Source organism: Nicotiana tabacum, chromosome 4, assembly GCF_000715075.1.
Source record: "Nicotiana tabacum cultivar K326 chromosome 4, ASM71507v2, whole genome shotgun sequence".
NCBI lineage: Eukaryota > Viridiplantae > Streptophyta > Magnoliopsida > Solanales > Solanaceae > Nicotiana > Nicotiana tabacum.
In genome coordinates, this window is record NC_134083.1 from 139,880,368 (window position 1) to 139,903,169 (window position 22,802).

At 36.2% G+C, this 22,802-nt stretch overlaps 1 protein-coding gene across 2 annotated transcripts; it reads right to left on the bottom strand.

Annotated features, from left to right (window-relative positions):
- Window positions 1-864: 864 nt before the first annotated feature.
- LOC107820695 (protein RRC1) lies at window positions 865-20,673 on the bottom strand. 2 transcript variants are annotated; one of them, XM_016647023.2, is made up of 18 exons: window positions 20,443-20,673; window positions 19,164-19,244; window positions 18,949-19,084; window positions 18,756-18,795; window positions 13,722-13,779; window positions 13,481-13,627; window positions 12,859-12,975; window positions 12,571-12,736; window positions 8,730-8,842; window positions 8,192-8,263; window positions 7,823-8,044; window positions 7,571-7,629; window positions 6,753-6,837; window positions 6,480-6,617; window positions 5,814-6,038; window positions 4,925-5,712; window positions 2,411-2,577; window positions 865-1,468 (listed from the first exon to the last, which is right to left on the bottom strand). In XM_016647023.2, the coding sequence occupies exons 2-18, from the start codon at window positions 19,224-19,226 to the stop codon at window positions 1,182-1,184; spliced, it is 2,883 nt and encodes a 960-aa protein (XP_016502509.1). In that variant the 5' UTR covers window positions 19,227-19,244; window positions 20,443-20,673; the 3' UTR covers window positions 865-1,181. The 2 variants fall into 2 exon arrangements, with proteins under 2 accessions (XP_016502509.1, XP_075108633.1); XM_075252532.1 differs by lacking the exon at window positions 18,756-18,795.
- Window positions 20,674-22,802: the final 2,129 nt, after the last annotated feature.

Here is a 22,802-nt window from a genome sequence, read left to right on the forward strand (position 1 = left end):
TTTTGAGAAATATTAAAAATATTAAAGAGCATAAGATTAATTATTACATACTTATGAAGTTATAGAAATTTATAGTACATTTTATTTTGAGGAACAATTAATCAATTTAGAGTATAATGTTATAGAAACAATATATATTTATTATATGTTGGACAGATTCAACAACAACAACAACCCAGTATAATCCCACTAGTGAGGTCTGGGGAGGGTAGTGTGTACGCAGACCTTACCCCTACCCTGGGGTAGAGAGGTTGTTTCCGATAAACCCTTGGCTCCCTCTCTCCAAGAACTCCCCACCTTGCTCTTGGGGTGACTCGAACTCACAACCTCTTGGTTGGAAGTGGTTGGACAGATTCATTATTACGATTAGTGTGCATACTTGTGATATCAAAGCGAGTCTTAAATGATCAATCCGAACCTATGGACATGATTTCTAATTGAGATTATTTTAAGTCCTATGGGCAGGATATCTAGGTGATAAAGAATATTGTCAATGCGAATTGAACCTAATGAGTAAGACGTCTATAATATATACGAAGAAATCCTAGCACATATTAGCTAAGCATACAAGTGACACATAGCACGCAATTGTATAACTTAAACTCCTATAAGAATGAATTTTTTTTTTCAACCCTAGGACATTGAAAAATAAGGGAGGAAGAAGGGAGGAACAATCTGGAAACAGTAAGAGAAACAAAAAGAGCAGATATATTATTTATCTTGTTGTATAAGATTTGGAGTTTAATACAAATAATTTAGAATAGTATAATTTGAAACTTACGTTAGGATAATTGTTATCCGCAAAAACAAAATTTGCTTTATAATTATTTCAGTACCCATGCATGCTTGCAATATCAAAGCTGGTTGGGAAAAAAAAGTCGGGAAATTCGTTAAGACATGAACTACAAACAAATTACATCTGAGCATAAATTGTTGGGCCCATGCTAAGGCCATCTAGTAGAAATACAAACACGAGACTCTCTTCAAGTGATGCATCTTTTCCGGCCCATAAATGCATTCTACAGGTTCCTTCCATTGGCCAAACAGCTTCACATTACGGATTTTCACTATGAACCTTAGATGCCTAGAAAATAAGATTAACAAATGAAAGATTGCTACAAATGAATGGCGAACAAACACTGATTTGCCATCTATCAAGATATAGTAACAGCACAATGTTTTCATCTGACTCGTCTTCTCTCCCTGGATCTGTCTCTACTATCGTCATCCCTCTCTCTGCTTCCTCTCTTCCTCTCCCATTCACGGTCTCTCTGTTTTTCACTTTCTATGTCGTGAACTCTTTCCCTCTCTCGTCGTTTTTCCTTGTCTCTGTTCACATCATTTTCCCTGTCTCTGCTGGAAGATTTCCTCTGAGGACTTTCACTTCCGCTTCTGCTTCGATGACGTTTCCTTGAAGTTTCCCGGGGATCCTCTCTCTTATCCCTCCTCTCTGAAGTTGACCTACTCGCTGTTTAATTTGGAAGAACAAATACAATACAGGAATTAGTTTCAGTTTGAAGGCAAAAAGTAAAGCACCTTCACATTGGTAGGTTTGCAGACAGCAAAAATTTGCTGTCTATATCTTAATGCAACAAAGAAGATGATTAACAGTCTCAAGCAAGAAACGATTCATCTCAAACATGCCCTCCAAATAAGGTATAAACTATGACGAATCTCGTAACTGTTGGCAATAAACATTAACCATCACTGCCTTCGCAATAAATGCAAAGAAGATGAACAAGTGTCCGAGGCATGATATTTCAGTCAAAAGAAAAAAGGATATCTGATAATATTTGCCTCACTCCCTTCATTTTTGTGTTTATCGCCAGACACAAAAGAAGAAAAACACTCCTCTACAAACAAGAGGAGTCAGAGATGCTTGACACAAAATATCTGATAGTGCTTTTTAAAGATCATATAATGAGATTTGAGCACAGGCTTCAGTTAATGTCTATGAGAACATCCTAACTTCCACCAATCACCTGGTATCTGAGAACTTATCAGCTTAATCGGAGATAAAATGCAGGCTTCAACTGTGTAAGACAAAGACCACTGGCAAAAACAGAAATAACTACTTGTACAAAAAAGGGGGTTATTGAAAGTACAGAGTCAAAATATTTAGTTGAAAAGATATCACGTAAAGATTAAAATAACATACTCCCTGCATCTTAGTCGAAATTCTTGGAGAAGGAAGAACGCCATTTGAGGGGTCAAGTGGATTAGACACAAAAGGAAGCAACAAGCTTTTGTTAATTGGAATTAACCTACTTCGAGATCAATAGGAAATCAGACAACTGTAAGGGTGCAAAATTTTCTGCTAGAAGATATCTTTTCCGAAGAATCTGAGAAATCTTAAATCTGAACACAAAAGATATAGAAATGTCAAACTACTTGCAGATTTATCACTTACTTTTTCTTGAAATATCTTGACTGAAATTTGCTAAACCATATTCAGATTGAAGCTGCTGCCGATGGATTTCAACTTTCTTTTCTATTTCATCTGGAATATGTATCCCTCGCTCTTCAAGAGATTCACGATATTCAATCAAAGCAACCTCAAGGCGCCTCAACTTTTGTCTGCCATGAGCAAGTCGTATACCAATCAAAATCCAAAAGAGAAGACATTGAAGAATGTAATATAAAAAATCCGGAATCAAATCTATAGCAATCCCTGGAGCGCATTTGATTTCTCTGAAATAATGGTGCGTTACAGGGAGATTTCAGTTTTAGAAATGGGCCAAAACAAGAAACGAACACGACAGCAGACCCCTCAACCAACAAAAACAATCACAATTCAAACACGCAAAGGCAAGACTCATTAGGTAGTCAAATCTATAGCAATCCAAGGAGCGCATTTGATTTCTCTGAAATAATGGTGCGTTACAGGGAGATTTCAGTTTTAGAAATGGGCCAAAACAAGAAACGAAGACGACAGCAGACCCCTCAACCAACAAAAACAATCACAATTCAAACACGCAAAGGCAAGACTCATTGGGTAGTGTGTTATTCTTTTTGTCCAAAAATAGAGTCCATTTTTTACTTCCGAAACTCAAATTCTTCAACCAAATTTGTCAAAGCATTAAACTTGAAACGGAAAAGGGTCAAAATTATCCTTATTGTTTGATAAATGATTTACATTTACCCTCCGTCCATCAATCAGTTCAAAAATACACACTACGTCCATCTATCAGTCCAAAAATACATACTATGTTATTTTTATCAACAAAAATACCCCTACGTTGAACGGTAGACCAGGTGGGTCTTCAAATTAATGCGTTGGCATCTTTTTATTGGGCCATGTGGCACTCTTATCCAAGAAATTAAATCTGGGATTAATTTCGACCCATTAACCGGATACGCCCGTCTCTCCTCCATCAATTTCTCTCTTTCTTCCGTCAATTCCTCTCTTTCTTCCATGTTTTCTTCCAGCAATTTCTCTCTTTCTTTCATTTTCAAATCACATGCTTAAAATAACAAGATAGTGTTTATCAATGGTGTTTGAACATGAAGGGTTTTCATGTGTTTTCTGGTGGCCTTTGCTGGAGTTTCCTTTGTTGTTTTAGGTGGCGGAAGATGAGATGAGGAGTGGAGAAGGTGAGAGAAAATAAAAGAGAAAGCGAAGAAGCAGGGTCATCGCCAGCAGTATTGGTCGCCGGCGTAAACAAAAAGAAGAGTCTGAAGAAGAAAATAAAACAAATGGTCGCCAGAGTAAAAACTATTGACCGGCCAAACTCGCCGGCAGCGACTTTCATTTTTGTTTTTTTAAAAAGTCCAGATCTGGTGACCTCTATATGAGTTCTCAAAGAAAGAACAAAAAAAATGAAATAAAATAGAAAAACAGAGAGGAGAGGTGGTGAGGCACTGGAGCTCCGGTGGCCTGTGGCGGATTTTCACCGGCGACAGTAAGAAAAGAGAAAAGAGGTAAGAGTAAAAAATGACTTAGGCTAGAAGTATTTTTGACCCGGGTAACAAAAATAGGGTTGAATTCAACTAATAGGGCGGATATTAGACCCAGGTTTGATTTCTGGATGAGAGAGCCACGTGGCCCAATAAAAATACGCCAACGCATTAATTTGAAGACTCATATGTTGCGCCGTTAAAAAGAGGTAATTTTATTAATAAAACTAACGAGGTGTGTATTTTTAGACCGATAGATGAATCGAGGATAAATGTAAACCATTTACCAAATGATAGGGGTAGTTTTGACCTAAGTTGCTCCGACACGGCAATTTAGGTGCCGCACTAGTATGGGTGTGGGTGTAGGTGTGGCACCATATCTGGTCAAACAATTTTGGGTACTTTGACCACTACATACAGAAAAATTCGAGACGAGATACAATTTGATTCCCGAAATCAGAACCAAAACTAGAGTAAATTTGAAGGAAATAGCATATTTTATCTAAGAAATCAATCATTTACACAAAACTTCTCATAATTTAGAGATATTTTTATGTTTTTAAATTATTTTTAGCTGGATCCCCGCACCCGTATCCGTGCTACGATCCGTATATTTTTTGAATTATTTTTAGCCGGATCCCCGCACTCGTATCTGTACTAGGATCTATATCCCCGAATCTTAGAATTTACATCTCGAAGGATCCGACCTCTAGATCCGCACCCGTGTCAGGTACCCGCACCCGTGTCCGGGCAACTTAGGTTTTGACCCTTTTCTGAATTTGAAATACAAAATCATTGTTCATAGTTTTTCCATTTACTCACTACTTCTCTACCTTTAAAGGACAATCCAATTCAAGACTAATCTAATTTGAAAATAGTAAGTAAATGTCACTACCTTCCTTCGACAAAAGGAGTATACTCAAACGTCAAAAACTAACACGACATGAAGGCTTCAAGATCAAATTTTTTTAGCAAAATAAAACCTCTTTTGATGCATCAAACAACACATCTATATTTACATATTTACCTCTGTTCTTCAGTCATTCCACTTTCTAGATGTGTTGAATTGCTTGTGTCAGTTGTAAGTCCCGTCTCCTCAATCTTACCTCCAGCATTTTCACTTCCGGAAGATGAATATGTCAACCCCAGGTCTCTCATATCTCTCTTTTGTTCATCATCACTGTCATTATCCTCCCTGGCCCATTTAGAGGCTGGCAAAATAGACCGATTTTTACCCTCATCAAATAAGTCATTTGAATCAAGCTGTGGACTAGAATTTGAGGGAACCGACGACATGGAGACTTTGCCTTCGAGTTGTTTGTCGTCATTCACATAACTATTCCAGCCCGAAGCCATCTGATCCAATTTATTATTGGTCTCTTTTTGGCTACCAAGGTATCTGTCAGAATTTGGACGGCTTACATGTTTTAGATCATCATCCAGTTCATATTCTCTCTGTTTCTCTGCTTCCTCAAGGTAAAGTAACCGAGAAACCATCATTTCCCTACCACCTATGAGAGACAAACCATTGTGCCTGCATCGTCTTTCTAACTCCGGAAGGGGAAGACTCAGTAGCTCCTTCATGGCAGCTCCTTTCCCAATTGCCAATGCAGCATCTTGGTTAACCTTGTCACCATCCAGTGCAGTTTTAGTGCTGATCGTTTGTTCTAGTTCAGGGGCATCACCACCAAGAGAATGAAAGAGGATGACACCGGAGTTCCCAGATCGAAGAAAAGTTGCACGTAAACCATTGACATAAGCATCAGAAAATAAAAACCAATCAGCCCACACTTGAAGAACTTTCAGAACTCTCTCCTGCAACGTGTCAAGCAAAACTTAGCAACACATCAAGGAGGATAGAAACAGGCTACAAATCAAACATGTGCAAAACCAGTATGGTAATGGGAATGGCTTACTTTGAGGGCCTCAGCAGTCATCCTTCCTGTAATACTACGATACAAGTCATTGAAACTTTCCATTACGTCTGGTAAGGTGGCCTCAAATTTAGTGCGATATGCTGATGCATTCTTAACAGGAGCACTACTATTGTGGAGAATATCTGAGACAAGCATAAGCCGGGCAACTTTTGTTGGTATTGGAGTTTCTTTAAGCGTCAAAGACTCTGTTAGAACTTCAACTGCCTGCAAGTCAGTAGCAACAGGGTAACTGTTTCAGGAAAATACAATGGAAACAATTACAATCACAGGATCCCTCAACTCATTCATGGTCCTATTTATTACAATTACAATTAATGTTCAAGTCTCATCTTTATGCACCCCAGACCCCACTTGTGGGATTTTACTGGGTTGTTGTTGTTGTCTCATCTTTATGCTAAATAATATAAAAACCTTCAAAGAAGCTGATGGCACTTTGAAAATTAGATGTGGAAATCACCAGCAGGTTGTATTCAACTGCTAAACATGAAATAGAACCTTTGAAAGGTAAAATAGTAAAATACCAAATTATGAATGTAGCTTCAACAGAATGACCTCTTCCACTTCCAGTCGGTTCAAGTATTGAATAGACAAAAAGTGCAGTACAAAAATAACAGAAAATTTGTAAAACACCAACTGAAAATTTACCTCTCCAGCAGCATCAGCATTGTCTAGAGCAAAACCCATTGCTTCTCTTATCTGACTTCTTTCAAGAGTCAATGAACGTAGCATATCCTCAAATTCATCTCTCTGTGCATCAGTTAATGTCCTTTCTACTTCTACACGCTGCAAATGTTAAAAGATAAAAAGTTAAATTAGAAAATATTTGTCAGATGAAAAGAAAATCCCTTGCACTTTCAGAATGAAAATCCCAAAAAATCAAAATTAACTTGACATGAATCTCTAGCATCATGAATGTACCCTGCTTTTTCCAGCAGCATATGTAGTCCCCAATTCCTTTTCATTCTCGTCTCCTTTTGATGTAGGCAGAGGAGGTGGTATCCACCTACAAGTATTAACAAAAGTTTGGTCAACGACATACAATCTTCAGTCGAAAACTCAAAAAAAAACAAAGGGCTTCGTCCCTCCATCCACACGATTCTAACTTTTGCAACAATAAAATAGACGAGTTCAGTTACATACTAAATAGATAGTTTAAGTTTTCCATTAAGGTACTTTCCAGATGCTCCAGCAGGTCCTATGTACACTATGTAAGGTACTTTCCAGATGCTTTCTATTCAGGTCGTTCAGTATGAGGGACTGAATAAGGTGGTATCCAGTCCCTCCGGATTGGATTGTTAAAGAAGATTATACAGGGGATTGAAATTTTTACCGTCATTTCCAAAATGCCCCTCGTCAAATCTCAAAACACTTCACGGAAAAGGAATACACAAGAAACAAAGAAAATAAAAATGTCTTATATTAGCTGGACATTTTAGTCATGTTGGCCCTTTCAGAGATTGGTATCCCCTGGCCCCGATAACTTATCTGAGTAACGCCATGGGATAAGAAAGGCTTATCCATATAACTTAATCTACCCGGAGGCGTACCAATAGCAGGTTTAGGTTGAATAAAAATCAATCCGCTCCATGTGGTTATTACTTATTAGTAACGCATATCAAACGACCCCCTTATATGCATATATACAATGGAGACTGATTTCAAACGCTTTGCATTAGGACCCACAATATCTGCACCAGGAACTCCAATCCAAAAGGCAAAAAAAAAAAAGAAGTTACCTTCCACTACCACTTATCATGATAAAAGGTTCTGTGCGCCAGCGTTGAAGAGTATCCCCCTATTATTTCACAAGAACCAAAAAGATCTGAGCTACAATGCACACTGTAAATTTTTTCTTCACCATCTTATAAGAGAAATTGATTTTAAAAGCAATTGATGAAGCTAGGTCACCAGATCACTTACTTATCAGAAAACAAAAGGAAGAAAGATCATTTTATCAATTCATATTTCAGAGCCATGATAGGCTTTACCTGAGCAAAAGAATAAAGTCTCCATACATAATATGTATGCTCCTTGGAACCAAGCTCAAATAAGAAGTTGAAGAGAGAATTCCCACGGCCTCGCTCCATTATGGCCTGCTCAAAAGCACAACCTCCATCGAGAACATACAGAGACATGGTATCAATAACATGGCAAAGGTGATCATCTTCCGGTGGGACAACCATAATATCAGGTACATTTGGGGTAAGAACCTAGAAAGCACAAGCATAACACCAACTGGTCAACAAGACTACCAGAAAACTGAGAATTCTTAAGGACTACTCCCTCCATCCAATTTTATGTTGCACCACCTGTGATTTGACTTTTGTATTATATAACTATTCAGACAGCTAACATACCAATTCAGAGTTCTGGCTTGGAATAGAAGTAACTGGAGGACCTGCTGGACCAGATAAGATGACAGTGCTACCCTGGAAACCACATAAGATAATCACTCAAATTAGTTTCAGGAACTCATAGGAATGTAGTAAGAAGGAAAAGGCATAGAGGACAGCAGAAGGGAATCCTTACCAGAGAGAATTGCAGTTTTAAAGGAAATATAACTAGCTTCAGATGGAAAATTAAATATCCATTGCCAAGAACGAATAATTAACCCATAGAAGATACTTCATATATCTATCTATTAAGTTAACACGATTGATCCATACAACTAGTTGAAGCAAAAACACACAAGTTTGACCATTCATCTATCTTCATGACATGCATTCAACTGATCACACATTCCTAGATAGAAGAATCAATGTAGCATCAATGCACATATATAGCTTATCAAGGAATCATACACCTTGAGAACCAAAGATAAACACCTAAGCTTGACAAGTTATGCATTCATAACATGCATTTAACAAATCATATTCTCTATGGAGCACGACGAACCTCCTTGCTCCTGATTGCCATTTGTCCCGGAGGGGGAGCAGGGAGTGATTGGGATGGTAAAGAGACAGATTTGCCCCACCCGATCTTCAACTCGTACTCATAAACCACCACTCCTGGATCATAAAAAGAAAATTCGGTATTTAATTGCTTCACTGCTTAAAGTTGTATGTACTTGCAAGAGATAAAGAATAATAATCAAAAAGAATGATGACATAAGCAAACAAAGTAGACAGCCACATAGCAATAAAACAAATTCCATGAGCTCTGTATAATAGTTATGAAGCAGGTAAAATTATCAAGAGCACACTGCTGTTAAAACAACCAAAAGAAGTCCATCGTCAGTCTCCATTCTGCCTCTCACTACTGCGTCCCAGTGAAGCAAGATCTTTGCACAAGGATGGGTTCAAACACTGGGAAACTGAGCAAGAGTTGATATCTACTGGATAGACATGAGCAAATATTAGAAATATAGATTCTAATATCTACTGCATTCCGTCTTATTTAGCCAAATATCTCCGGTGAACAGGAGGCAACACCCACAAGAGTTGAAGGGACGAATCTCCCAAGGAGAATATAATGAAAGCAACGCAAAACAAAGAAACATTTATTAGGCATCGTTTGGTTCAAAAACTCATGTTCCCTTTTTTTTAGATCGATATTATTACCTGATGTTTCCTGTGCTTCGTTTTTATTTTTATTTTTTCTGGCTGTTGTTACTAGTTCGTTGTCATAACTACTGTGATTTTGCTGTATTGAGCCGAGGGTCTTCCGGAAATAGTCTCTCTACCTTCACAAGGTAGGGGTAAGGACTGTGTACATACTACCCTCCCAGACCCCACTTGTGGGAATACACTGGGTATGATGTTGTTGTTGTTGTTGTTGTTGTCGTCGTCGTCGTCGTTTGGTTCAAAAACAAGTTATGAAGGGATTAGTAATGCAGAGATAGTAATGCAGGGATTAGTACAGTAGAGAACTAGAGATTGTTATACAGGGATTATTAATGGAGAGAGAGTAATAAAGGGAATAGTAATGCAAGGATTATGATGTAAGGATTATTTCTTGTTGGATGTTTGGTTTTTTTTTTGTATTAAAAATTAGTATACATTGTATGATTTAATGTGTGTGTCTTCCTTTTAAGTAAATGGGCTAGGGTGTTTCTCTGTAGTAGACAACTTCAGTTTTTGCTCCTTAGACACAGCAATACTCAGTACAACCACAACTCTATCAGAAGAAAAAGTTAAGACTCTAAATTACAGTGATATCTTATCTGTGTACCGAAGAAGTTGGGGTGACGTTCTCTGCATTTTTCCAGTAAATAAGCTGCAAGAAGTTTCTATTCTATCCTGGTGACATCAAGTTTATTTTTATCATTTTATTATTTTAATCCATGTATTAGTAATACCGGTATTCTTATTCGATATCCTATCCCGCATAAAATAATACATGTATTTCCTCATAACTTATGTGGTACGGAAGTTAGGAAGAAAGTAAAATGCTAACCGAAAATGTATATGCTATGTTGGGTTCTATGCATAGATTAACTCTCCTTATTTCACCAACCAAACAAAGTAAATGTTATGCTGGTTTTTACACACAGATTAATTCTCCTCAAAACACTAAGCAAACTGGCACTTACTGTACAAGTACATAATACACAATATTGCACCATCAAAACATTCTCCCTTTTTCAGTTTAACAGGTTTGTACACTCAATCGCTATAAATGCAGGTAGTGGAATTACCCTTATAACCTACTCCACTTATCAATAAGCCATAGTTTTGCTGGAACATCAGCATCTCTAACTCCTTATAACTGCGCATTAAAAGCTTGAACAACAAGAACGTCATGGTAAATTGTTATGTTGTATGAAACTAGGAAAAGAATAATGAGACATTCATAATAGCAAGGAATTTCAACTCCGACTCATGTTTTCAAGGCTGGATGTTTGACGAATCTCTTTGCTTGGTCTAAACTTCATATTGTAATAAATGTTATCTTTTTTGGATTTTGTCATCTCCTTAAGCTGTAACGGGGAGATTGATGAAAATGTCACGCATCGCATCGGAGCAGGATGGATGAAATAGAGGCTCGCTTCCGGTGTCTTGTGTGATAAGAATGTGCGACTTAGGGGTCGTTTGGTAGGGTGCATAAGAATAATGTTGAATAGGATGTATTAGTAATGCTGGTATTAGTTATGCTTGCATTAGTTATGCTGGCATTAGTTATGCTGACATATTTCTTATCCATTGTTTGGTTTGATGTATTAAAGCATTGCACAATTTCTAAAAGAATTGTTTGTTTACAAAAATGCCCTCAAAACCAGTCCATCACTCTATCTTTTTAAAAGAAACATATGTTAAGGAATATTTTTATATAGAAAAAAGTTTTAAAAACATTATTTGATATATTGTAGTATAGAACTGAATATTTATTTATAAAAAAGGAAATATGCTAAGTATTTATTTATTTACTAGGGATATAATTTTATTTCTCACTATTTGGATTATTTCAAAATTGCATTAATATAATAGCATATTTTAATTAAGCATAGATTTTGAAGGACAATTTTGTCTTTAACTAAGCTAATGCATGCATTAAAACCCATTGCATTGTTAATACCATGGTTTTTTATGCATTAGTTATGCATAGGATAATACCAAATAGGGTGTATAACTAATGTTTGCATAACTAATGCATAGGTTCAAAATGTGTACCAAACAAGGAATTATTAATACACAAAGCTAATGCATGCATTATTCTATCTAATGCATCCTACCAAACGACCCATTAAAGGTAAGTTCTACAAGGTTGTAGTTAGACCGACTATGTTGTATGGAGCAGAGTGCTGGCCGGTCAAGAACTCTCATACCCAGAAGCTAAAAGTAGCTGAGATGAGGATGTTGAGGTGGATGTGTGGGCATACCCGATTGGATAAGATTATGAATGAAGTTATTCGGGAAAAGGTGGGAGTGGCCCCCTGTGGAGGATAAGATGCGGGAGGCGAGGTTGAGATGGTTCGGGCATGTTAAGAGGAGAAATATAGAAGCCCCAGTTAGCAGGTGCGAGCGGTTAGCCTCGGTAGGTAGTAGGAGTAGTAGAGATAGGCCTAAGAAGTCTTGAGGAGAGGTTATTAGGCGGGAAATGGCACAGTTGGAGCTGACTGAAGACATGGCCCTAGACAGGAGGGTGTGGAGGTCAAAGATTAGGGTAGAAGGTTCGTAGGTAGTCGAGCGTTTCTCTTTGTCTTACCCAGTTCTCTAGCATTAGTGTTAGTATGATATCTTTTATTCATAGATGGCTATTACTACCTAGAGTTTGACTGCATTCTTGGATTCGATCTTATTTCATCTTGTTGTTATTCCTACTTATTGCAATTACCTTTTCTTTTTCAGTCGTTCTCTAGCCGAGGGTCTATCGGAAACAGCCTCTCTGTCCTTCCAGGGGTAGGGGTAAAGCTGCGTACATCTTACCCTCCCCAAACCCCACTTGTGGAAACTACTGGGTTTGTTGTTGTTGTTGTTGTCATCTCCTTAAGCTATTGCTTGGCGTAAACTTCATATTGAAATAAATCTTATCTTTTTTTGGATTTGTCACCTCCTTAAGTTTAAGCTAGGAGTCAAAGGCATGTACAGGAACTAATTTCTATTTTATAACACATTTGCATCAACTGGATGCGTGATGAATGAAATTTATCTTTACGTGATCAACAAAATAGCAAGGGAAGGTATTTAACTTTTCTTTAAAAAAAAAAATATCACGGGAAGGAAAATAAGAAGAGGGAAATGTGATTCACAGTTATAGGATTAAGCAAAAGTTTCATTCGTAGTAGCTAAAGCCTAACCTTGCATCTCATCATTTGCAGCCTGAGCATCAGCCCTATTCATGAAAGATACAAATCCACAATTCCTCTGTCGCTTTCTTTCCTCTTCTGTCCTTGGCCACATTATTTTTACACTCGCAATAGGGCCAAATCTCCCAAAAGTACGCAAAAGGAAATTTTCATCAACCTATAAAGAAAATAATCAAAAGGGTAAACCAGACAAGAAAGGAGAATAGGGTGATACAGAGACTCAAGACAGCTTCACAGTGCTTGAAGCAACAAAAGTGACATTAATAAGAAGAGCATTACCTGAGGCGATAAATTTCCAACATATAGATTTGTGGTCTGTGGGTCCCCATCATCCAATGATCCAGGCCTTCCACTAGGATCAAAATCATCTGGCAGCTCGTCAAACCGACTAGACGGCTGAGGAAAGTTTGTCATAAAACATGAGAAAAGTAATACAAAGCACACCAAAAATGCAGATTAAATATAAAAGGAAGTAGATACCACAAAAAGAAGAGACATTTGACAATAAGTGATTTTTACAGTAAATTTTAGCGCTATTGCAGCAACTTTACTAATACATGTATTGTGCATATATCAGCAGATGTGGCATGACATTTCAAGGAAGACTCTGATGTCTGTGCATAAAACGTGTATCAAAAGCAGATGAAAGGCACCAGTAATGCTCTAAGAACAACCAATAACTTATCTTCTTCCTAAAAGATTCAAGTACTCAGACCACTGCCGAAGAGCATCAACCATCTAAATCATAGCATTCATGTTGGACTGCAATTGTTTCAACCCATTTAAACAGAATCTCATTGAAAAAAACAAGAAAAAGTTTGTCCGATCTTTCATCTTAAAGGAAGGGAAGATTGAATGGCTTAATTTCATACACTCTACCAATATCCTTAGAGCCACTTACAGCTGGATTATCAGTATGACGATCGCGCCAGTGTTCACGTTCTTGGTTACGCCTTTCCCTCATTCCTTGCTCATGCTTCAGTTCCTCCATAAAATAGTCGATGTTCCTTGGTTTTCCTTTCTCCTTTTCCCTTGTCTTCTCCTCCTTCTGCATAATGTAGACCAACATATTCATATGTAAATATCAAAAAGGTACAACATTTCTACTCTCGTACTAGAGATGTTTCAACTGCCCAACATACCTTCTCATAATCTCTGCTCTTGGTTGCCGTAGGAGGTGGTAAAAAAGATGGAACATACCTGCAGATACATGAACTACATTCCAGAATCTACCACCAATAACTTAAAACATATTTTTTTAAAACATATTCTTAAACAATGATAGAATCAATATTTTACATGTGGGTGGCGATATTATCATTAGGAGAATTGAACATGCTTTCAATTGACACAATCAGTTTACCAATACAAGCATTTAACAAAGAAAGAAAGTGACGCATATATCTTCTGAAAAGAATAGCCACTTTGGCAGAGAAAATCACCATGTTTCTGCTTACAAAGTCACTTTCACTATTTATAGTTTCCTCTTTCTGATGTATGACAGGCGTTCCATCCCTCCTCGTAAAAGCTTAAATTAAATTGTTGTCTAAACCAGGGAACAGTACCTGCTACAGTAAAAATTCTAACCTACCATATGTTCTTAACTTGCACGCACATTCTTCAGTGATTTTAAGAAGAGTTTACTTCTGCCAAATAACTAGGTTTAGGAGTCATAATGAAATGCCAAGTTTGTGACATAAGGTATCATGAAGCACACTCGTTGTTCCATCACTTTTTCAACTAAAAATTTATTACGCATCCCTTTCCTCACTCAGTTTTTTGTGGAACTACCATGGTACCATCATTATACCACACAGCTAGAGCATTATTAGCCATTCTGTATCATCCCAAGAAAAGGAGAGAAGAGTTTGCAGAATTCAGTACCATATCCATAAAAAGCCTTGTTCTTGCAACAATGACTAGTTTAAGGGCATAAAATCTATTTTTACTGCCACCATTGCTATTGTTTCTTCACTTCCCAGTTCTACTTTGCCCTCAGATCTGGCAGTTTCCCGATGGATGAGAAATAAACTAGTTCCGTCCAGTGTTATCAAAGGCGAAAAGCGCAAAAAAGCTCTAAGGTCCATTGGGGCTTTAAGCGCAAAGCGCAAATAAAGCGTGGGCTTTAATGAAAAAAGGTGCAACGAAAGAAAAAGTAAAAATATGCATGTAGTCCAAGACTAATCATAATAAGCATGAATAACAAATATATGGACAAAGAAATTGAAAAGAAATTCACAATAAAGTGAAATATCAATTGTTTAAGGCCGCCTTTTCAGGATTACACTCATTGGCAAGGAAAAGTATGACTTAGAGATTCGATGCGACACTAAAGCGCCCACAAAGTGAGGCGGAGCGCTCAACGTGTTTTGAGCCTCGCTTCAGGGCTTAAGCGCGCCTTTAACAACACTGGTTCCGTCCCAATTTATGTGGCGGTGTTTAACTGGGCACGATTTAAGAAAGAAAAAAAGACTTTTAAAGCATGTGGTCTAAAACATGCCATAGACATTTATTTTTTGAGAATGGTAACATATGTAAAACATGCCATAGACATTTGTGTGGCTATGAGATCATGTCACTGAGGATAAAATGGAAAATTTAAAGTTAAATTGTGTCTAAATATAGAAATGTGTCATTATTTTTGGGATAAACTGAAAAAGAAAGTATGTCAATGTCACATAATATCGGCAGAGGGAGTAAAAGTTTAATTCACACCCCTTTCATCACTCAAGTTTTTATGGAACTACCACAGTACCTTCATTATGCCACACAGCTAAAGCATTATTAGCCATTCTATATCATTCCAAGAAGAGGAGAACTAGAGAAGACCTTGCCGTTTTCAGTACCAAATCCATACAAGCGTTTTTTTTTGCAACAGCATCAGATCCATTTCTACAACCACCTTTACTCCAGGGGTGTTTCTTCACGTCCCAATTTTACTTTGCCATCCAGTATGATAGCTTCCCACTGGATGTTAAGGCCTAGTTGAAATGTTATACAAGCAAAGGATGTGTGCTAGCCAACACTCGTGGAGGTGGGGAGCGAAGAAAGAAGGATCATTCACAGTAAAGTCGTTACCATAAGATCTGCGGCACTAACCAGTTTGAATTATCAGCATATCAAGAAAGATATGCTTTTTTAGTTGGTTGACAACAAGAGAGAAAAATCTCACAACTGAGAATTTGCGAAAAAAAGAAGATTACATACGTCCATCTAGTGTTTCATGTGCGAAAAATCAGGCGAGACGTGAATCATCTCCTGCTACATCGTTAGGTGGCAACTGAGATCATGGGATGATTTGGGTTACACTGAACAATGCCAAGCACAGTGTAGGATGCATTGTTTAGATGGAATTCTAGAAGGGAGAGAAGATGGATAGCGTGAAATAGTTGCCCCACAAGCACTCATGTAATCCAACTAAACAGTGCATCCTACATTGTGCTTGTCATCGTTCATTCTAACCTGAACCATCCCATGATCTCTCAGCACAAGCGAGTTGCAACCTAACAATGTAGCAGGAGATGATCCACGTCTCACCTGATATTTGCACATGAAACACTAGATGGATGTATGTCTAAGTAGCTACTCGCTTGTGGCGGAAAAGTTTGAGATATTTCGGGGTATATTGATTGATCCCAATGGAGGCATTATTCAACTGAGCTTTTACTAGACTAAAGAGAAGAAGAAATGCATGGAATGTTGCTAGAGGTGTCAAATATTTTTAAAAACTACTGAATCGAACCAAACCTCGGACCGATTTCTAGGTTTTTCACCGTAAATACATAGGCTTATGTGTGAGCCTATAACTGCACTTGATAACTAGAAGAGGTTTTTATTTTCATGTAAAGAATATGAAAATACCAAACTCAACCTACTAATAATATATTGATAAAAATGCTACACATATAAATTACGTGTATAAAACATTAATTTTTGAGCCATGGGAAGTATCAAGACACTTCAATGATCACATGAATCCACCTGTTTAAGTCAACTATTAAGTGATTTCAAAAGTTTACCCTTCTATTATGGAGCTTTTGGTTGCAAGTGAAGAAATATGGAGAGGGTATAATTTCACAATTAGAAAGTTCAACAAGTAATATAGTAGATGTTTAATTCAAATGACAATTTATAGTTTCACATTACATTCTTTGCTTTTGTTTGTGTTATACACTATACAATTTTTGGATTTTTAGTTGTTGCATATACGTTTTAGTTGCCTTAAATGAGACACGGATGAATGAAAACAAATAATGTTGTCAAGATCAATTACATTATTATTTTTTATTTTAAAAAAAAAAAAACTTCTTTTGGTCACCTAGTTTTAGCAATGACTTGTTTTTATATATATTTAATTGAACAACACCCACGAAAAGCAATGGTTTCAGATGTTGTACCTTGATGGTAAAGTATAATGTACCTATAAGAAATCATAGAAGTACTTCTGAAAGTAGGTATATTTTGAAAGTTAAAGTTACTCAACTCATCCTTGTTTCTTAGCAGGAGAATTGCTATTTTTATGTTATATTGTGTTTGCCAGTTTTCTGTAACAAATGAAAATTCTATTAACATTAGTATTCTTATTTGATGTCTTAAAAAATAATTGAACCGAACCGAAACCGAGGAGAAACCGAGATGATTGGGATGATTCGGAAAAGTCTAATTTAGGTTATACACAACATGATTCGGAAAAGTCTAATTTAGGTTATACACAATCATTATTTCTTTGTAATATGCCAAAAAAAAATATATGGTATAAATTTCTCAGAATTACGGGTTGAACCGAACCATTAACAATCTTAGATGTTGCTCCATTTACTCATGTGGATAGGTTGGAAAGGGAGGAATATGAGACCTTTTGAAGGATAGAGGAAGATTTTGTATTGTTGATGAATAGCCTCTTCCTTGTTTCTTTTTGGTGCACCCATGAGGTATCAATTTGTATAGAAGATTGGGTATCTTTTATAGAGAATACATATTTTTACAGATACTCTACTTTTTGGTTTACCACTTGTATACATGAGTTTCTCCCTACCATTAAGTAAATAATTTACCTTATCAATAAAAATATCCCTCTTATTTCATTTGCATTTTTGTGTAATGAGAGAATACTATAATCTAATGATAGTTGACAAAGTTTAATAGACCATTGTGGATGACTCGGCTGGAGCCACTCAGTGTCCACATATTTTTTGGCATGGATTTGGTGTTCTCTAATGAAAGATTGACTTATCAAAAAAATAATTCCAAAGCATTCGCCTTCTCATCTCTTGTAATGTGTTTCTGGTGATGAATTAGAAAGGCCATCTTTAGTAATGTGTTTCTGGTGATGAAAGGCTGTCTCAAGAGGACTGCTGAAAATGGATGCTCCATCCAATAGGACTTCTTTTTCATTGTAATAAATGTTAAATCTCAAAATTTAGCAACAAGCATTGATAATCTATGTGCTTTTACAATAAGCACAGAAAATAACATGCAGGCACAAAATTTTGCCCAGCAAAGTACATAGGATGTTAATCCCACTTCCGAAAATTGGTAGTACACTTCAACCTTTCTATACTATCTATTTCTTGGTATGAGTAAGTAACAAAAAGGGAGCTATACAAAAATGAAAAGAAAACATTAAGTGCTCAGTGCCTCAGTATGACTGCACATGCTCTTGAGATACACACACAGCTACATTAGCATTTATCTTTCACAGAGATGCACGGTAAGATCGTCAATTCGTCATTAAAGTGAATCAAGTGACTCGGAAAAATTCTAAAGGACAAAATAATATTTTACATAATTAACTTTGCAGCCCTAATAATGACGGGTTCATCACCAGAAACCAGTAGTACTCTTAACCTTTCCGTATTATCTTATTGGCACGAGTAAACAACAAAAAGAGAGCTAAACATATATGAAAAGAGAACACTAGATGCTCAGATTGACCGCCCATGCTCTCAAGACACATGCAGCAGCATTAGTATTTATCTTTCAGATAAATTCAAGGAAAGATTGCCAGTGAAGTTAATCAAATGACTCAGAAAGATTATAAATGACAAAATAATATTTTACCACAAACATTTGCACCCTAATAATAACAGTGATATCATTACCAAAAGACTTGGTACTCAAGGCCTAAATTTTTACAGTAGCATTATAGCACGGTCAATCAAAAAGCATTCGTTTACCTACTTCCCTTCTTTAAACCAGAAACCTCATCTTTGGAACCTGCCATCGGTGAATGAATAGAAAAGGCCCATATTTTTATTAAATGTGTCAGTGTAAGAGGGAAAAAAATTATTTATCCAGATTTTATAGAAAAGGATTCATATATATAAGGAGTATAATGAAAATCTAAGGACATAAATAGCTGCAACGGACCTTCAGAATCAATCTTCAACTTATCATTTGGATTGATGGTTCCCCCTCTAACAAAAGCTTTAGAACCAGGTGTATCATCCACTTGAAATGACTCCACAAACTCTCGGTACAGACGAGCTGTTTCGTCCTCTGCTCTCTGCCAAGATAATACATGTATGTTACAAGACCAAGAAACTTAATTACACAAAGTAAACCAAAGACTTAAGAGTTCATACTTTCTTCTTCGCCTCTTCCTCTTCTCGGTGTTTCTGGAAAGGTGTCTTCTTCCTAGAACTCATCTTCTCAGAACGCACAAACTGCACAGCAGCACGTGTATTAAAAGAGAAGCACCACCTCCACACATATGACATATCACAAGAACAACAGAGCACAATTTAATCAGAATTAAAACCACCCCCAATTGATTCACTGATATCATAACTTCAGAATCAAACGCAACATATTCAATGGGCCATAAGAAAAACTAGAATGCATGGCACGTATGTGATTAACATCATTGCAAGAAAATGGGCATCACCGCCAAATCCAAATAGCAATCTCATCACCAACCTCATCATGCATAAATAGTTTAGCTAAAACATCAACAAGAAACTCGACAAATGAACCCTAAAAGAGAGAGAGGGAGAGAGGTTTTACTCCAAAATCTAATAACCTGACCAAATTCCTAAACATATTACTCCCTCCATCCCATTTTATGTGATGGACTTTGACAAGGAACGGTATCTTACTTGTGTGACGATAAATCATCTTATTAAGGGTTAAAATGAAAAGTTTAAGTTAAATTATTTCTAACCATAGAAAGCTATCATTTTTTTGGGCCAGACTAAAAAGGACAAATTATTTCTAACCATAGAAAGCTATCATTTTTTTGGGCCAGACTAAAAAGGACTATGCATCGCATAAATTGGGAGAGAGGGAGGAATAAATAGCACGAATGCATCAAACTAAAGTAGAAGTCATCAAATACTCCATTTCTCCTAATTTACGTGACACTATTCACTGACCACAGAGTTTCAGCTGCTAAATTATAATAGTAGTTAAAAAAACAATTGAAAGTCCGTTCCACTAGGGGAAAAAAACATTACACCAACGTATAAATTTGATACCTAAATGAGTTTGAATCCTTGAAAACGTATACGCAAGTTGTGTAAAACAATATAATCAGGGGTATGGTGTCATGATCAAAACAGTGCCACATTGCAAAATGAGGGAGCATTCAAGTAATAAATTTTCAATTGCAAAAAAGAAAACATATGTTGAAAAAATTTAGAAGGTCAAGTTGGATGAATTAACTGTAAGAGTCAAACAATTCTGGCGACTAATTAAACATAAATATAATCATTAGTTTACCTCAAGCTTTGCAATAAGCCAAATTAATTATTGCTTTAACTCACAGCCAGCATAGTGGTATTTCATTTAACCAGGACATATCAATCAAAATAATAGAAGTGTTGTTTCTCAATCAATTCAATGAAAAAGAAAAAAAATGCTTACTTTGAAGTTAGAAAATTGAAATTTAGGGCTTTGCTGAACAACTTCAACTACTCAGAGGATATTTGCTACTCGATTAGCACTGGCGCTTTTCCTCTTTCGCTCTCTGTTGGAATTTCAGATTTTAGTCCTTTCTTTTTATCCCTTCTAATAGAGTTTACGGAAATATGCCCTAAAATTAAGTAAAATTGAGCAGATTTGTCCGTCCTCGTACCTTGGCGCAAATATGCATTATGTCCTTATTTTATACTCCTTCGATTCGCTTTTATTTGTTTAAAAATGCATTTCACTTTTACTCGTTAGTTTTAGCATATTAAGATAATGATAATTTTTTTTTCTGTTATAACCACAGTATTAATTACTCATTTTAAATCATATTCTCAATTCTATTAAAAATATGCATCAATTAATATATGTATCATGGTAAATTATGCACTTCGTTTATTATTTCTTAAGGAGTGTTCAAACTCTATAGTGAACAAGTAAAAATAAACGGAGGGAGTACGATCCCATATGGATTATATATTTGGTCCAATCGCTTACTTTAATGGCATATTTGACACTTTAAACTTTTATTTTATTGAGTTATTTTGTTTGGTTCATGGTAATATAATAAAAGTTTGTAATGATAAAATCTCCGTGAAATCAATTACTCTTCTTCCTAAATCTTAAATACGATCAAAGAGAAGCAAAGAGTCGAAAAAACTAAACCATTTGTTGGAACGCCTATATTAGTAAATATCGACATCATATGCTTTAAAACACCAATAAATAACCACTTTCGGTATCACAACAATAAAAACTAATACAATAGACAAATTTATCCATCATAGGCAATAAATGAATCAACTGCATCAATTAAATGTGTCAAATCTCAACTCACTAGCAAAAAATAAATTATTTACTCGCACCATACAAATAAAACATGATACATTTTGCTTTGGAACAAACAGAAACATGGTTTAAGAGTAAAGGCAAGCAAAATGTACAAAAATCTAAACTATTTGTTGGAAGAGAAACCTCTCAAATTGGTCGGTCGTGGTATAGATTTCTCTTCCAACAAAATAGTTTAGATTTTTTTATGCTTTGCTTTTCTTTGTTCATGTTTAAGATTTAGAAAAGAAAAGCAATTGATTGAGCGAGATTTTATCATTACATTGCTATGAACCAAACAAGGTATAACTCAATAATATAAAAGCTTAACAGCTTTAATGGGTCAAATATAGCCTCAAAGTATGTGTGTGAGACCAAATATGCCTCCATATGAGACAATTTAAAATAAGAAATATTTGGAGCAAGTATTTGATAGCAGGGGCATGGTTGTGCTAAAGCATCGACGAAGGGCAAATTCTATTAATTTTCATAGTTTAAGGACATATTTGGACCTCTTAAAATGAGTTTTTTTCCCGACCATTATTCATTCTTTATGTATTACTCCCTCCATCTCAAATCATCCGTAGTGTATTCTAAAAGTAGATGTCCCAAATATTTTATCATTTAGAAATTCAAGACAAAATTAATTATTTTTTCGCATTCTACCCGTAATAGTAGTAATTATTCTTGAAGACTACTCATCAATTACGGAGTAAATATTCAATGAAGAGAGATTATATCCTAAGACATAAGTAAGGGAAAATAGTCAAAAACTCCTCTTAATTAATATTTTCTTAAGGAGCGTGTACAAAAAAAATATTATTACACCTAAGTTTCAATTATGACAATAGTTCAAATCTAATATAATCTACTTGATTGCACGAAATTAGGATGACAATGCTAAATCAAAGGGAGCCAAAGGAAATCAAGATGTCAAGGCCATCAAAAAGGAAACAAGATTAAGTGCAGTCGTTATAGGAAGACAGGCCTTACTTCAAGGATCAATTTGGTAAAAAAAATCTCAAGATTCTGAAGATTGATCAATCAAGTCAAGTCACAAATCACTCATTTGATTATGAATGCGAAAAGGAGGGAAATCATTGAATCCAGCCCATCTCTTGAGCAGGATTCTGAGGCAACCCTTGGGTCAAAACTCAAAACTATTAGAATATTTTGTGCCTCAATCAATGGTCAATCTGCAACGGCTAGCTCAAAAAGAAGTTTGCATCATCTCAAGACTCTAGTATAAGAAGACTGACAGACTCAAGAAAAAGACTACGCAACTTATCACTGTTTCTATACCTTTCTAGTTCTTAGCACAAACACTGTATTCTTGAGTTTACTAGTGTCTCAAAAGATAGGAAGTATTAGAAAATAAAACAAGAGTTGTGTCAAGTTTAGAGAAACAATTGTTGCTGAAAATCGTTAGTGGTGAACGATCCAAAAACCACTACTTTTGTAATGAATTATTGAAGATCTAAGAGAACCCT

Coding starts and splice junctions, on each gene's coding strand:
- LOC107820695 (XM_016647023.2), bottom strand. CDS start 19,226: ATGAGTTCTAGGAAGAAGACACCTTTCCAGAAACACCGAGAAGAGGAA. Junction 18,796..18,948: donor GTTGAAGATTGATTCTGAAG/GTCCGTTGCAGC, acceptor CACCGATGGCAG/GTTCCAAAGATGAGGTTTCT. Junction 8,843..12,570: donor TGCAAATGATGAGATGCAAG/GTTAGGCTTTAG, acceptor TTTATGATCCAG/GAGTGGTGGTTTATGAGTAC.